General features: G+C 38.3%; 2 protein-coding genes across 2 annotated transcripts in view; one reads left to right on the top strand and one right to left on the bottom strand.

The window, feature by feature from the left end:
* The window catches only part of LOC129867869 (NACHT, LRR and PYD domains-containing protein 12-like), a 222,679-nt gene that overhangs the window by 136,935 nt on the left and 71,884 nt on the right, over positions 1 to 13,860 (top strand). The gene's annotated exons all lie outside the window — the stretch shown is intronic.
* The window catches only part of LOC129868523 (NLR family CARD domain-containing protein 3-like), a 55,829-nt gene that overhangs the window by 9,784 nt on the left and 32,185 nt on the right, over positions 1 to 13,860 (bottom strand). Inside the window, exons 4-6 of the mRNA XM_055942590.1 lie at positions 1,130 to 1,246; positions 741 to 825; positions 392 to 620 (exon numbers count right to left, since the gene is read on the bottom strand). Of these exons, the coding sequence (XP_055798565.1) occupies positions 392 to 620; positions 741 to 825; positions 1,130 to 1,246 (431 nt within the window). The remainder of the gene's footprint in view (positions 1 to 391; positions 621 to 740; positions 826 to 1,129; positions 1,247 to 13,860) is intronic.

Genomic DNA, 13,860 nt, shown 5'->3' with positions numbered 1-13,860 from the left:
TCTAGAAATAACACAGAGGATATTAATATTACGTCTGTTTTAATGACTACAGTATTGTAGGACTGTTATAAAGTTTAAACAATACTAATAATTTCTCTTAACTGATTGTATAAATGTGTAAACGTTTTCATAATGTATTACACACTGATGTGAATGATTATAGTATTATTGTTTTTTTTTATGTTGTCTCTCTCTCTGTCTATACCTCTCTCCCTCTCTCTGAGAGAGACATCATTAACATGAGGCAGATACTGCTACTTGACAAGGTCACTAGGTGTTGTGTTAAGGCTGATACAATATCATACAAGTTACACAGCTACTTTAGCTGTACTTTAGCTACAGCTTTTAAATGTTATAAAACAGCATTCAACATGAGGCAGACAGATCTTACATTTCTCGAGTGTGTCAGCAAGCTCCTTCTGGTTCATTTTCCTCAGGACGTGCAGTGTGATGTTCAGAGCCCCCTCTCTGGCACTGCTCTCCTGCTTCTCATCTTCTGTGTCCACCACTTCATTGTCCTGCTTCTGACTCTCAAAGCCTTCTGGGAGTTCTGGACTAAGAATCCTCTTGAACATCTTCAGCTCGTTCTTCAGAAATGTCATAATATTCTCTTCAAGCAACTGAAACAAATCAAGTAAATAAGAGAATAAATGCTTTCTCATTAAGACACCAATTAATTATTGACAGATCAACTTTACTTGAGGTAAACAATAACAAATGTACATAACAGGACCACATACACTGAATATGGACTCCAGGTCTGTTTGATGACTCTGGGAAGACTGACCACTGAGAATCTCTGACTCTGATCTCTCCTGTTGGTTTCTGTGTACAAAACATGAGATTACATCTCCTCATCCAGGGAGTGCACACACACACACACACACACACACACACACACACACACACACACACACACACACACACACACACACACACACACACACACACACACACACACAAAGGGAGGGAACGTTGTGTTAATTCAACATTGTTTAGGACTATGAAATGGACAAAATGATTAGCCTATGGATTATGAAAACAACAAAAATAAATGGGAAAATGGGAGAGGAGAAATGACTAGAGACAGTGTTGTTTAACTCATTGACTGACCATGAGTTCTTCTTACCTTTGTTCAGTAGAAAAGTCTCCCTCTCTAAAGTTTATAGGTCTACCCTTAGACTGGTCACTCTTCATGGACACACAGCTGGGTACAGGGGAGGCTGGTCTCTTCCGCTTGATTGGTCTTCAACACAACAGAGACAAACATTACATCTCTCATCTACTCTGAGCTCTGATGGGGAAACAGAAGAAGAGTTTCATTCCAAAAAGCTATATACATCCAATATTCAGAAATGTTGGTTAATTTTCTTTCATTGTTTGAATAAATTATTAAACCACTATAATCTTCCAAAAGGCTCTTTAATGTACTTTACTGACTTTAAATGTGTACATTTGTACATGAAACTGTGGATTTTTTTTGCAGTGTCATGTACACATTTAAAGTGGCGATATAAATACAAAACAAATTGACACTCCAACTTCCATAACAGTTACATACAAAATAAAAGAGACAAGGAACATTCACCAGAGCTTTTTAGGAGGGATATTACACCTGGCACAAATTATTGTCTAGTTGTGTTTTTCCTACTAACTACACCTTCACCCAGAAGGGAGTAGTTCAACGTCCGTGTACAGGGGGTGGCTTGGGTCTAGAAGGGAGTAGTTCAACGTCCGTGTCCAGGGGGTGGCTTGGGTCTAGAAGGGAGTAGTTCAACGTCCGTGTCCAGGGGGTGGCTTGGGTCTAGAAGGGAGTAGTTCAACGTCCGTGTACAGGGGGTGGCTTGGGTCTAGAAGGGAGTAGTTCAACGTCCGTGTACAGGGGGTGGCTTGGGTCTAGAAGGGAGTAGTTCAACGTCCGTGTACAGGGGGTGGCTTGGGTCTAGAAGGGAGTAGTTCAACGTCCGTGTACAGGGGGTTGCTTGGGTCTTGAAGGGAGTAGTTCAACGTCCGTGTCCAGGGGGTGGCTTGAGTCTAGAAGGGAGTAGTTCAACGTCCGTGTCCAGGGGGTGGCTTGGGTCTAGAAGGGAGTAGTTCAACGTCCGTGTCCAGGGGGTGGCTTGGGTCTAGAAGGTAGTAGTTCAACGTCCGTGTACAGGGGGTGGCTTGGGTCTAGAAGGGAGTAGTTCAACGTCCGTGTCCAGGGGGTGGCTTGGGTCTAGAATGATTTTGTGAACCTTGCTGAGGGACCTGACCTGCCATTTTCCTCTTTTTATTTGGTCAGGATGTTGCTGAGGTGATAATCCATCTAAAGTGGGTAATTTCCACTTCAAAATGTCAGACTTGATTTAACCTGATGAAAAATGTATTAACCCCTACAAAAGATATCCCTTAATTATTATAATCCACATAAAAACGCACATTTGCCGTTGCTGCAGGATTATTGTCCTGCTGTGAGAATCTGGGTCAAATTAAGATCTGGCATCATCTTAAGTTAGCTAGGTGAGACAACAACATATCACACATACACATCACAGTTAAATATACAGGATACAAACATTCCATTATGTTTAAAATCTAAAATCTAAAAATAGTTATATTGAAGATACCCATAAGCAATCATTTCTGGTGACAAAACACAAACGTGATTTGTTTTTCTATATAGCGTTTTGGAATATAAATTCTGAAATAATATTGTCAGCTCACCTCTTAGTTTTGGTGTCATGTTCCCCAGATAGACCCATTTTAGAGGCAGGGGCCCCCTCCTCTCTCTCACCAGAGAGACTCATTTTAGAAGCAGGGGCCCCCTCCTCTCTCTCCCCAGAGAGACTCATTTTAGAGCACTGACCCCTAAACAGAGATCCAACATGTTGGTTGTGGTTAACACAGTAATGCTTGAACGTCATTTGCTCTCATTTATTAATGATCCCTTATAAAACATTTACTAACAGACATATCAAAACAGTCAGGTGATTTAATGCAATCACATGAATATGTAGATGTGACATCTCTTCTCCATGGTAACTGTCAATAATAATAATAATAATATTAATAAGTCACTGTTTGTTAAGGTAGTTATAGACAGTACAACAACAATGATAATAATAATAAGTCACTGTTTGTTAAGGTAGTTATAGACAGTACAACAACAATGATAATAATAATAAGTCACTGTTTGTTAAGGTAGTTATAGACAGTACAATAACAATAATAATAATAATAATATGTTACTGTTTGTTAAGGTATTTAAAGACAGTACAACAACAACAATAATAATAATAATAATAATAATAACAATAATAATAATAACAATAACAATAATAATAATAACAATAATAATAATAATAATAAGTTGCTGTTTGTTAAGGTAGTTAAAGACAGTACAGTAACAATACTAATAATAATAACAATAATAATAATAACAATAATAACAATAATAATAACAATAATACTAATAATAATAAGTCACTGTTTGTTAACCTTTCTAGGGCAGGTGTTCCGCTAGCGTAACCCCTCGACAACGTTCCGCTGAAAAGTCACCGCGCGAAATTCAAAAGTATTTTTTTGAAATATGTAACTTTCACACATTTACAAATCCAATACTGCAAATGGAAGATAAACGTCTTGTTAATCTACCCATCGTTGTTCTGATTTCAAAAATGCTTTACAGCGACAGCACAACATATGATTATGTTAGGTCATAGCCAAGTCAAAAAAACACACAGACATTTTTCCAGCCAAAGAGAGCAGTCACAAAAAGCAGAAATATAGATAAAATGAATCACTAACCTTTGATGATCTTCATCACATGACACTCATAGGACATCATGTTACACAATACATGTATGTTTTGATCGATAATGTGCATATTTATATAAAAAAATCCCAGTTTACATTGGCGTGTTACGTGCAGTAATGTTTTGATTCCAAAACATCCTGTGATTTTGCAGAAATACTCATAGTAAACATTGATAAAAGATACAACTGTTATTCACAGAATTAAAGATAGACTTCTCCTTAATGCAACCGCTGTGTCAGATTTCAAAAAAACTTTACGGAAAAAGCATAATCTGAGAACGGCGCTCAGAGCCCAATCCAGCCAAAGAAATATCCGCCATTTTGGAGTCAACAGTAGTTAGAAATAACACTTTAAATATTCACTTACCTTTGATGATCTTCATCAGAAGGCACTCTCAGGAATCCCAGTTTGACAATAAATGACTGATTTGTTCCATAATTTATGTCCAAATAGCCACTTGTTGTTAGCGTGTTCAGCCCAGTAATCCATCTTCATGAGGCGCAGGCACTTTGTCCAGACAAAAACTCGAAAAGTTCCGTTACAGGTCGTAGAAACAAGTCAACCGATGTATGGAATCAATCTTTAGGATGTTTTTATCATAAAACATCAATAATGTTCCAACTGGAGAATTCCTATGTCTGAAGTAAAGCACTGGAACGAGAGGTAACTCTGTCGGGAGTGCACGTCATGAGACCAAGGCACTCTGCCAGACCACTGACTCAAAGAGGTCTCATGAGCCCCTCCTTTATAGTAGAATCCTCATTCAAGTTTCTAAAGACGGTTGACATCTAGTGGAAGCCGTAGGAAGTGCAACTTTATCCATATCCCACTGTGTATTCGGTAGGCCAAGCTTTGAAAAACTACAAACCTCAGATGTCCCACTTCCTGGTAGGATTTTTCTCAGGTTTTTGCCTGCCATGTGAGTTCTGTTATATTCACAGACATCATTCAAACAATTTTAGAAACTTTAGAGTGTTTTCTATCCAATACTAATAATAATATGCATATATTAGCATTTGGTACAGAGTAGGAGGCAGTTCACTCTGGGCACGCTATTCATCCAAAAGTGAAAATGCTGCCCCCTATCCCAAAAGAGTTTAAGGTAGTTATAGACAGTACAGCAATAATAATAATAATAATAATAATACGTCACTGTTTGTTAAGGTAGTTATAGACAGTACAGCAATAATAATAATAATAATAATAATAATAAGTCACTGTTTGTTAAGGTAGTTATAGACAGTACAACAACGACAATAATAATAATAATAATAATAATAATAATAAGTCACTGTTTGTTAAGGTAGTTATAGACAGTACAGAAACAATAATAATAATAATAATATGTTACTGTTTGTTAAGGTAGTTATAAACAGTACAGCAACAATAATAATAATAATAATAATAATAATAATAATAATAAGTCACTATTTGTTAAAACTTCTTATGGCTGCAGGGGCAGTATTGAGTAACTTGGGAAAAGGTGCCCATTTCAAACGGCCTCGTACTCAATTCTTGCTCGTACAATATGCATATTATTATTACTATTGGATAGAAAACACTCTCTAGTTTCTAAAACCGTTTGAATTATTTCTCTAAGTGAAACAGAACTCATTCTGCAGCCCACTTCCTATCACGAAGTGAGATTTCTGAAATCGAGGTCTCTGTTCAAGGGCTTGCCTATAAATGGGCATGATACGTATTGGTATACAAGCACGTCATACACCTTCCCCTAGATGTCAAGAGGAAGTGAGAGAAGAAATGAGTTGATTATCTTGTTCTGAGGTTGAATACATCATCTTGGAATGAGGTGTCCGCCATTTCCTGTTTTTTCGAAAGCGCGAAGATGAACCTGGAATCGCCTTCTGGAAAGCTGTCGTTATAGGCGAATACTATCTCCGGCTTTGATTTTATTTGATACATGTTACAATATCATCGTAAAGTATGTTTTTTCAATATAGTTTTATTAGATTATTGAAATTTATTTGGGACGTTAGGCGTGTTGCGTTGTTTGACTTTGTTCACGAAGGAGAGCTTAGCGCCACATGGCCAGTGTGCTTGCTAATTCAAGAGGGAAAGAGGTCGTTCTGAATCCAAACAAAGACGGTTCTGGACAAAGGACCCCTTGTACAACATTCTGATGGAAGCTCACCAAAAGTAGGACCCATTTTGGGATGCTATTTCATATATCTGTCGAACTGTGCTATCGCTACCTGGAATCAATGCTGTTGTGTGTTAGCTATTGTAGTAAGCTAATATAACGCTATATTGTGTTTTCGCTGTAAAACACTTAAAAAATCGGAAATATTGGCTGTATTCACAAGATCTTTGTCTTTCATTTGCTATACACCATATATTTTTCAGAAATGTTTTTGATGAGTATTTAGGTATTTGACATTGGTGTCTGTAATTACTCTGGTTGCTTCGGTGCTATATCTGACGGTAGCTGTGATGGTAGCATCAATGTAAAACTGATTTATACCTCAAATATGCATATTTTTCGAACAAAACATAGATTTATTGTGTAACATGTTATAGGATTGTCATCTGATGAAGTTGTTTCTAGGTTAGTTTGGTTGGATCTTGGTTAGTTAGGTTGGCTTTGTGCATGCTACCTGTGCTGTGAAAAATGTCTGTCCTTTTTTGTATTTGGTGGTGAGCTAACATAAATATACGTGGTGTTTTCGCTGTAAAACATTTTACAAATCGGACATGTTGGCTGGATTCACAAGATGTTTATCTTTCAAATGCTGTATTGGACTTGTTAATGTGTGAAAGTTAAATATTTATAAAAAAAATATTTTGAATTTCGCGCCCTGCACTTGAGCTGGATGTTGTCATAAGTGTACCGGTGTCGGGCTTGCAGCCTGAAGAAGTTTTAAGGTAGTTATAGACAGTACAGCAACAGAAGGCCATGTCTCACAATAATTTGTATTAATAAAAAATAGGCTATTGTCTTTCAAGCTGTTGTTTTCTAAACGTATCTGAGAATGTAGACAGAAGGGCTAAAACGGACATGATTGATCTGAGGGGGAAATCATTGATCCATTCAGAAAGGTTTTTTGCATCAAGTAAGAGATGTTATATTATGTAAATTAGACTAGGTTATAATGTATAGTAGTGGGTTGTTAGTGATATGTAGATGTTATATTATGTAAAGTAGACTAGGTTATAATGTATAGTAGTGGGTTGTTAGTGATATGTAGATGTTATATTATGTAAAGTAGATTAGGTTATAATGTATAGTAGTGGGTTGTTAGTGATATGTAGATGTTATATTATGTAAAGTAGACTAGGTTATAATGTATAGTAGTGGGTTGTTAGTGATATGTAGATGTTATATTATGTAAAGTGGATTAGGTTATAATGTATAGTAGTGGGTTGTTAGTGATATGTAGATGTTATATTATGTAAATTAGACTAGGTTATAATGTATAATAGCAGTTTGTTAGTGATATGCAGATCAAGGTCTATACCTCGGCTATAGCCTACATATCATAGATGACCAGTCTAAACCTGTTCAGGTCAGTTCACATAATGTTATAGGCCTACCAGTAGCAGGACAGAGAATGTACTGTATATAACCTACATATCATAGATGACCAGCCTAAACCTGTTCAGGTCGGTTCACATAATGTTATAGTCCTAACAGTAGCAGGACAGAGAATGTACTGTATATAACCTACATATCATAGATGACCAGCCTAAACCTGTTAAGATCAGTTCACAGAGACCATCAGGTGTGTCAGCATGATAAGTGATCATAGCTCCAACCTACTCTGACTATTGAATGTCTGACATCGACCTAACCTTATAATAGTTGGTACGTAGCCTAGACCTACAGTACGAGAGTCTGCTTGTCCTTCCTACATACCAACACATTTATTTAATGTTACCGAGAAATATGTGCCACAGTTTCAACAGCCATTTTGTAACTACGTAGGCTACAAACATACTTTTAATTTCATATGAGGAAATCACATAACTTACAGTTACTGGTGCAGCCGCCTGTTTTCTTGCAGATGAAGTAGCTTTCATAGACAACTCATTCAACCAGCCTAAACAACAGTAAATAAAAGATGTCAAATGGTCAAAAGTGAATCCTGATAGAGCCATATACATTAGAGAGGTATATATATCCTGATATAGCCATATACATTAGAGGTATATATATCCTGATAGAGCCATATACATTAGAGAGAGGTATATATATCCTGATATAGTCATATACATTAGAGAGGTATATATATCCTGATATAGTCATATACATTAGAGAGAGGTATATATATCCTGATATAGTCATATACATTAGAGAGAGGTATATATATCCTGATATAGTCATATACATTAGAGAGAGGTATATATATCCTGATATAGTCATATACATTAGAGAGAGGTATATATATCCTGATATAGCCATATACATTAGAGAGAGGTATATATATCCTGATATAGTCATATACATTAGAGAGAGGTATATATATCCTGATATAGTCATATACATTAGGGAGAGGTATATATATCCTGATATAGTCATTAGAGAGAGGTATATATATCCTGATTTAGTCATATACATTAGAGAGAGGTATATATATCCTGATAGTGCCATATTAATAAGAGAGAGGTATATATATCCTGATATAGTCATATACATTAGAGAGAGGTATATATATCCTGATAGAGCCATATACATTAGAGAGGTATATATATCCTGATATAGCCATGTACATTAAAGAGAGGTATATTGCTACAGATGTTGGATCTTAATTTGAACCAGTTTGCTACAGCAGGAGAATAATCCTGCAGCAACAAGACATTTGCATTACTATGTAGATTATAATTAATGAACAATTTTTTTTCATTTTTAAATGGAAAAGTGGAATTCATCATCTTCAGAAACCTTTTTTAAAGCTTAAATACACGACACGTTTTAGTTTTCCTGCAACAGGGTGATCATATATTTCTTTCCCCATGCTGTAGCCCTCACCAACTGGCCAACTGGCCCATAGAGACTAAAGGACTATGCTGTAGCCCTCACCAACTGGCCAACTGGCCCATAGAGACTAAAGGACTATGCTGTAGCCCTCACCAACTGGCCAACTGGCCCATAGAGACTAAAGGACTATGCTGTAGCCCTCACCAACTGGCCAACTGGCCCATAGAGACTAAAGGACTATGCTGTAGCCCTCACCAACTGGCCAACTGGCCCATAGAGACTAAAGGACTATGCTGTAGCCCTCACCAACTGGCCAACTGGCCCATAGAGACTAAAGGACTATGCTGTAGCCCTCACCAACTGGCCAACTGGCCCATAGAGACTAAAGGACTATGCTGTAGCCCTCACCAACTGGCCAACTGGCCCATAGAGACTAAAGGACTATGCTGTGGCCCTCACCAACTGGTCATCTGGCCCATAGAGACTAAAGGACTATGCTGTGGCCCTCACCAACTGGCCATCTGGCCCATAGAGACTAAAGGACTATGCTGTGGCCCTCACCAACTGGCCACCTGGCCCATAGAGACTAAAGGACTATGCTGTGGCCCTCACCAACTGGTCATCTGGCCCATAGAGACTAAAGGACTATGCTGTGGCCCTCACCAACTGGCCATCTGGCCCATAGAGACTAAAGGACTATGCTGTGGCCCTCACCAACTGGCCATCTGGCCCATAGAGACTAAAGGACTATGCTGTGGCCCTCACCAACTGGCCATCTGGTCCATAGAGACTAGAGGACTATGCTGTGGCCCTCACCAACTGGCCCATAGAGACTAAAGGACTATGCTGTGGCCCTCACCAACTGGTCATCTGGCCCATAGAGACTAAAGGACTATGCTGTGGCCCTCACCAACTGGCCATCTGGCCCATAGAGACTAAATGACTATGCTGTGGCCCTCACCAACTGGCCACCTGGCCCATAGAGACTAAAGGACTCTACGCTGCACACCACATCAAGCCATCTCAGAACTGAACACTAAGTAACTGAACTAAACTGCATTATCTCTCTGTTCATCTCTCTTAGATGTATTCATACTGATACTGTAAATGTGGACATCCACTGTTTATCAACTGTATATCCACTGTACTGTATATCAACTGTATAGCCACTGTACTCTATATCCACTGTACTGTATAGCTACTGTACTGTATATCCACTGTACTGTATATCAACTGTATATCCACTGTACTGTATATCAACTGTATAGCCACTGTACTGTATACCCACTGTACTGTATAGCCACTGTACTGTATATCAACTGTACTATATATCAACTGTATATCCACTGTACTGTATATCAACTGTATATCAACTGTATATCCACTGTTCTGTATATCAACTGTATATTAACTGTACTGTATATCAACTGTATATCCACTGTACTGTATATCAACTGTACAGCCACTGTACTGTATATCAACTGTAATGCAGGTAATGTAAAACTTGTAGTGTATTTGAGGTTTAAAAAGGCTTCTGAAGTTTGTAATTTCCATTTAGAAATTTCAGACTTGAGTTTCCCTTACAAAAAATGTATCAACCCCTACAAAAATGTCCATTAATTATAATCCACATAATAATTCATTGAGTTATTCCTGATGACTAGCGCTCTGTATATTCTGATGGGTGAGGCCTGAGCTGGAATGTGACACTAACTGAATCTTGCTAACTTTAGAAAACCAGTATATCTAGTATCTTATATCTAGCTAGTACACCCCCCAGGCTACGTTCAGGTTTCAGCATCAGGCAGGTATAAACAGCCGAGTCGTAGGCTACAACCTGGGTTGAATTCATTAGTTTACTCCACAGCCAACATTTTTAAAATGTTACAGAAACAGTTTACTCCAAACGCTGTACAACGTGGACTAAACGGTTTCTGTTGCCAAACGTTTTGCTACGGTGGGCACTAATGAATACACACAACCTGTTTTGAAGAAGTGTAATTTGTTGTTAGTCTTTCCACCATATTTATTTGTCTCTCTTTCACACAACAAACCTTCCTGAGTGAAAAGCATTAACAGTAGATTATAAAGAGAACATGTTAGTTTGTTGCTTGTTGCGTTTTAAAAACCTCTTAGTGAATAGGAGGCGCTGTTTTCACTTTGGGAAAAAATCGTGCCCAAATTAAACGGCCTCGTACTCTGTTCTAGATCATACGATATGCATATTATTATTACTATTGGATAGAAAACACTCTGAAGTTTCTAAAACTGTTTGAATTGTATCTGTGAGTAAAACAGAACTCATTTGGCAGCAAACTTCCAAACAGGAAGTGAAAATTCTGAAAATGGGGCTCTGTGTAAGGCCTTGCCTATTCAATTGCCTTTTATTTATGGATCTGTATGCACTTCATACGCCGTCCACTAGATGTCAACAGGCAGTAGAATGTTGAATGGGGTGTCTAGCTTGATGTGAGACCGAATGAGAGCTTTTGGAGTGACAGGTCCGCCCTATTGGCAGTATTCAGCTGCGCACCAGGGAACACGACATTGTTTTCTGCAATGCGTTAGGTAGACACGACGAAATGCTCCTTCTTCGACGTTATTGGATACATAAAAAAAACAGAGAAAAACATCATAAAGATGGATTTTCCACTGAGTTTGACCAGTTTATTCGACGTTTATTGTGACTTTTGGAATTTTTCGTTCCATGCGCCAAGAGTTATTACCATTACGACAGAAGAAATTGACATTCTAAATCAAAACAACGATTTATTGTGGAACTAGGACTCCCTGCACTACATTCTGATGGAAGATCATCAAAGGTAAGAGAATATTTATGATGTTATTTCGTATTTTTGTGTAATATGTTGGCTCCAACATGGCGGAGAATGGCTGGGCGCTGACTCAGAATATTGCATGCTGTACTATGTTCTAAAGTTATTTTTTTAAATCTAACACAGCGGTTGCATTAAGAACCAGTGTATCTTTCATTTGCTGTACAACATGTATTTTTTAGCAAAGTTTATGATGAGTTTTTTGGTTAGATTACGTGACTGTCCAAAATATCTCCGGACAATTTGGTGCATCATGGCTACGTATTCACAATGTATAACCACGATTTGCAGCTCTAAATATGCACATTTTCGAACAAAATATAAATGTATTGTATAACATGATGTTATAAGACTGTCATCTGATGAAGTTGTTCAAAGGTTAGTGATTCATTTTATCTCTATTTGTGGCTTTTGTGAAAGCTATGTTAGTTGTGTGAAAACATGGCGTTGTGTGTTTGGCTATTGTGGTGAGCTAACATAAATATATATTGTGTATTCGCTGTAAAACATTTTAAAAATCGGACATGTTGGCTGGATTCACAAGATGGATGTTTATCTTTCATTTGCTGTATTGGACTTGTTAATGTGTGGAAGTTAAATATTTCAAAAAAATATTTTTGAATTTCGCGCGCTGCGAAGGCAGCGGAATGTTGTGGGTGTTCCGCTAGCGGAACCCCGGGGCGAGAAAGGTTTTAAGCCTGTTTTGAGAAGACAAGTCTATAGACCTATGATACAGTACATTCGTTGAATAAAGGGTTCCAAACGGGTCCTCATAGGAGATTATTTTGAGTTCCAGGTAGAACCCTTCTGGCTTCCATGTAGAACCCTCTGTGGAAAGGGTTCTTCATGGAACCCAAAAGGGTTCTACCTAGTACCAAAAAGGGTTCTACAAAAGGTTCTCCTATGGGGACAGCCAAAGCAACCTTTTAGATTCTATATAGTGTAAGAGCGATCATCCTGGGAAACACAGATGGGCACAGAACAAATTCATCTAATTTATATAAAATACATTTTAAGGAGAAGAGGACTATTATAACACTGTCCACCAAAAATATCATCAACTATATGAATACACATAACAATATCATCAACTATATGAATACACATAACAATATCATCAACTATATGAATACACACAACAATATCATCAACTATATGAATACACACAACAATATCATCAACTATATTAATACACATAACAATCGTTGTCTTACCTTGTATCTCTCTCTCAATAGAAACAGTCTGGATGATCATTCGGTCGTCGAAAGTTACTTTTGTTTGCTCTGCTCAATTTCATATCAGGTTCTGCCTGTTCTCTCTCCCACTCCCTCTCTCTTTACAGCTCTTACAATGTGCCTTGGAATACATTCTACAACTGTCTGGAACTCTATTGGAGGGATGTGACATCATTCTTCCACAAGAAATTCCATCATTTGGTGTTTTGTTGATGGTTGTGTTCTATTGTGTTGAGACCTGGTGACTGAGACGTGGCATATTGTGAAACATCAGCAAGTTCAGCAGACTTCATCACTGAAGCTCCTGACAAACGTGCCCCAACAATCACCAATCGTTAAGCTCTTCCCAAACAGGGTCGCAGTCTCTCCTGGTAGCAGCTCCTCTCTTTCCAGGAGTAACAGCTCCTCTCTTTCCAGGGGTAGCAGCTCCTCTCTCCCCAGGGGTAGCAGCTCCTCTCTCCCCAGGGGTAGCAGCTCCTCTCTCTCCCCAGGGGTAGCAGCTCCTCTCTCCCCAGGGGTAACAGCTCCTCTCTCTTCCCAGGGGTAGCAGCTCCTCTCTTCCCAGGGGTAGCAGCTCCTCTCTCCCCTAGGATTTGAAGACATTGGGGGCTACTTTTGAACACATACATCTACAGTGTATTGCCAAAAACAACTCAACAACTTCAAACATAGACTCTGACCTGTCTAATGAGCCAAAATGATCTCATCCTATTCTTCTGTTGCTGTCTCTGAGTCTTGTCTGGTGTGTCTCTTTAGTTTTGCAATCCACAAAGGTCAAGGGGATACTGTGGTAGCTTAACTAGTTTGGTGGTGTTGTGGTGACTGTATTACTGCCACACCGGCAGTCATGAGTAATGACCGCAGTCAAAACTTGAAATGTAATTTTGAGAATCAAGTCACAATTTTTTGATAGTACAGTCGTGGCCAAAAGTTTTGAGAATGACACAAATATTACTTTTCACAGTCTGCTGCCTCATTTTGTATGATGGCAATTTGCATATACTCCAGAATGTTATGAAGAGTGATCAGATGAATTGCAATTAATTGCAAAGTCCC

This window comes from Salvelinus fontinalis, chromosome 2, assembly GCF_029448725.1.
Source record: "Salvelinus fontinalis isolate EN_2023a chromosome 2, ASM2944872v1, whole genome shotgun sequence".
In the NCBI taxonomy this organism is placed as follows: Eukaryota; Metazoa; Chordata; class Actinopteri; order Salmoniformes; family Salmonidae; genus Salvelinus; species Salvelinus fontinalis.
Note: the sequence above shows the minus strand (reverse complement) of the source record. Positions and strands in the feature narration are given on the sequence as shown.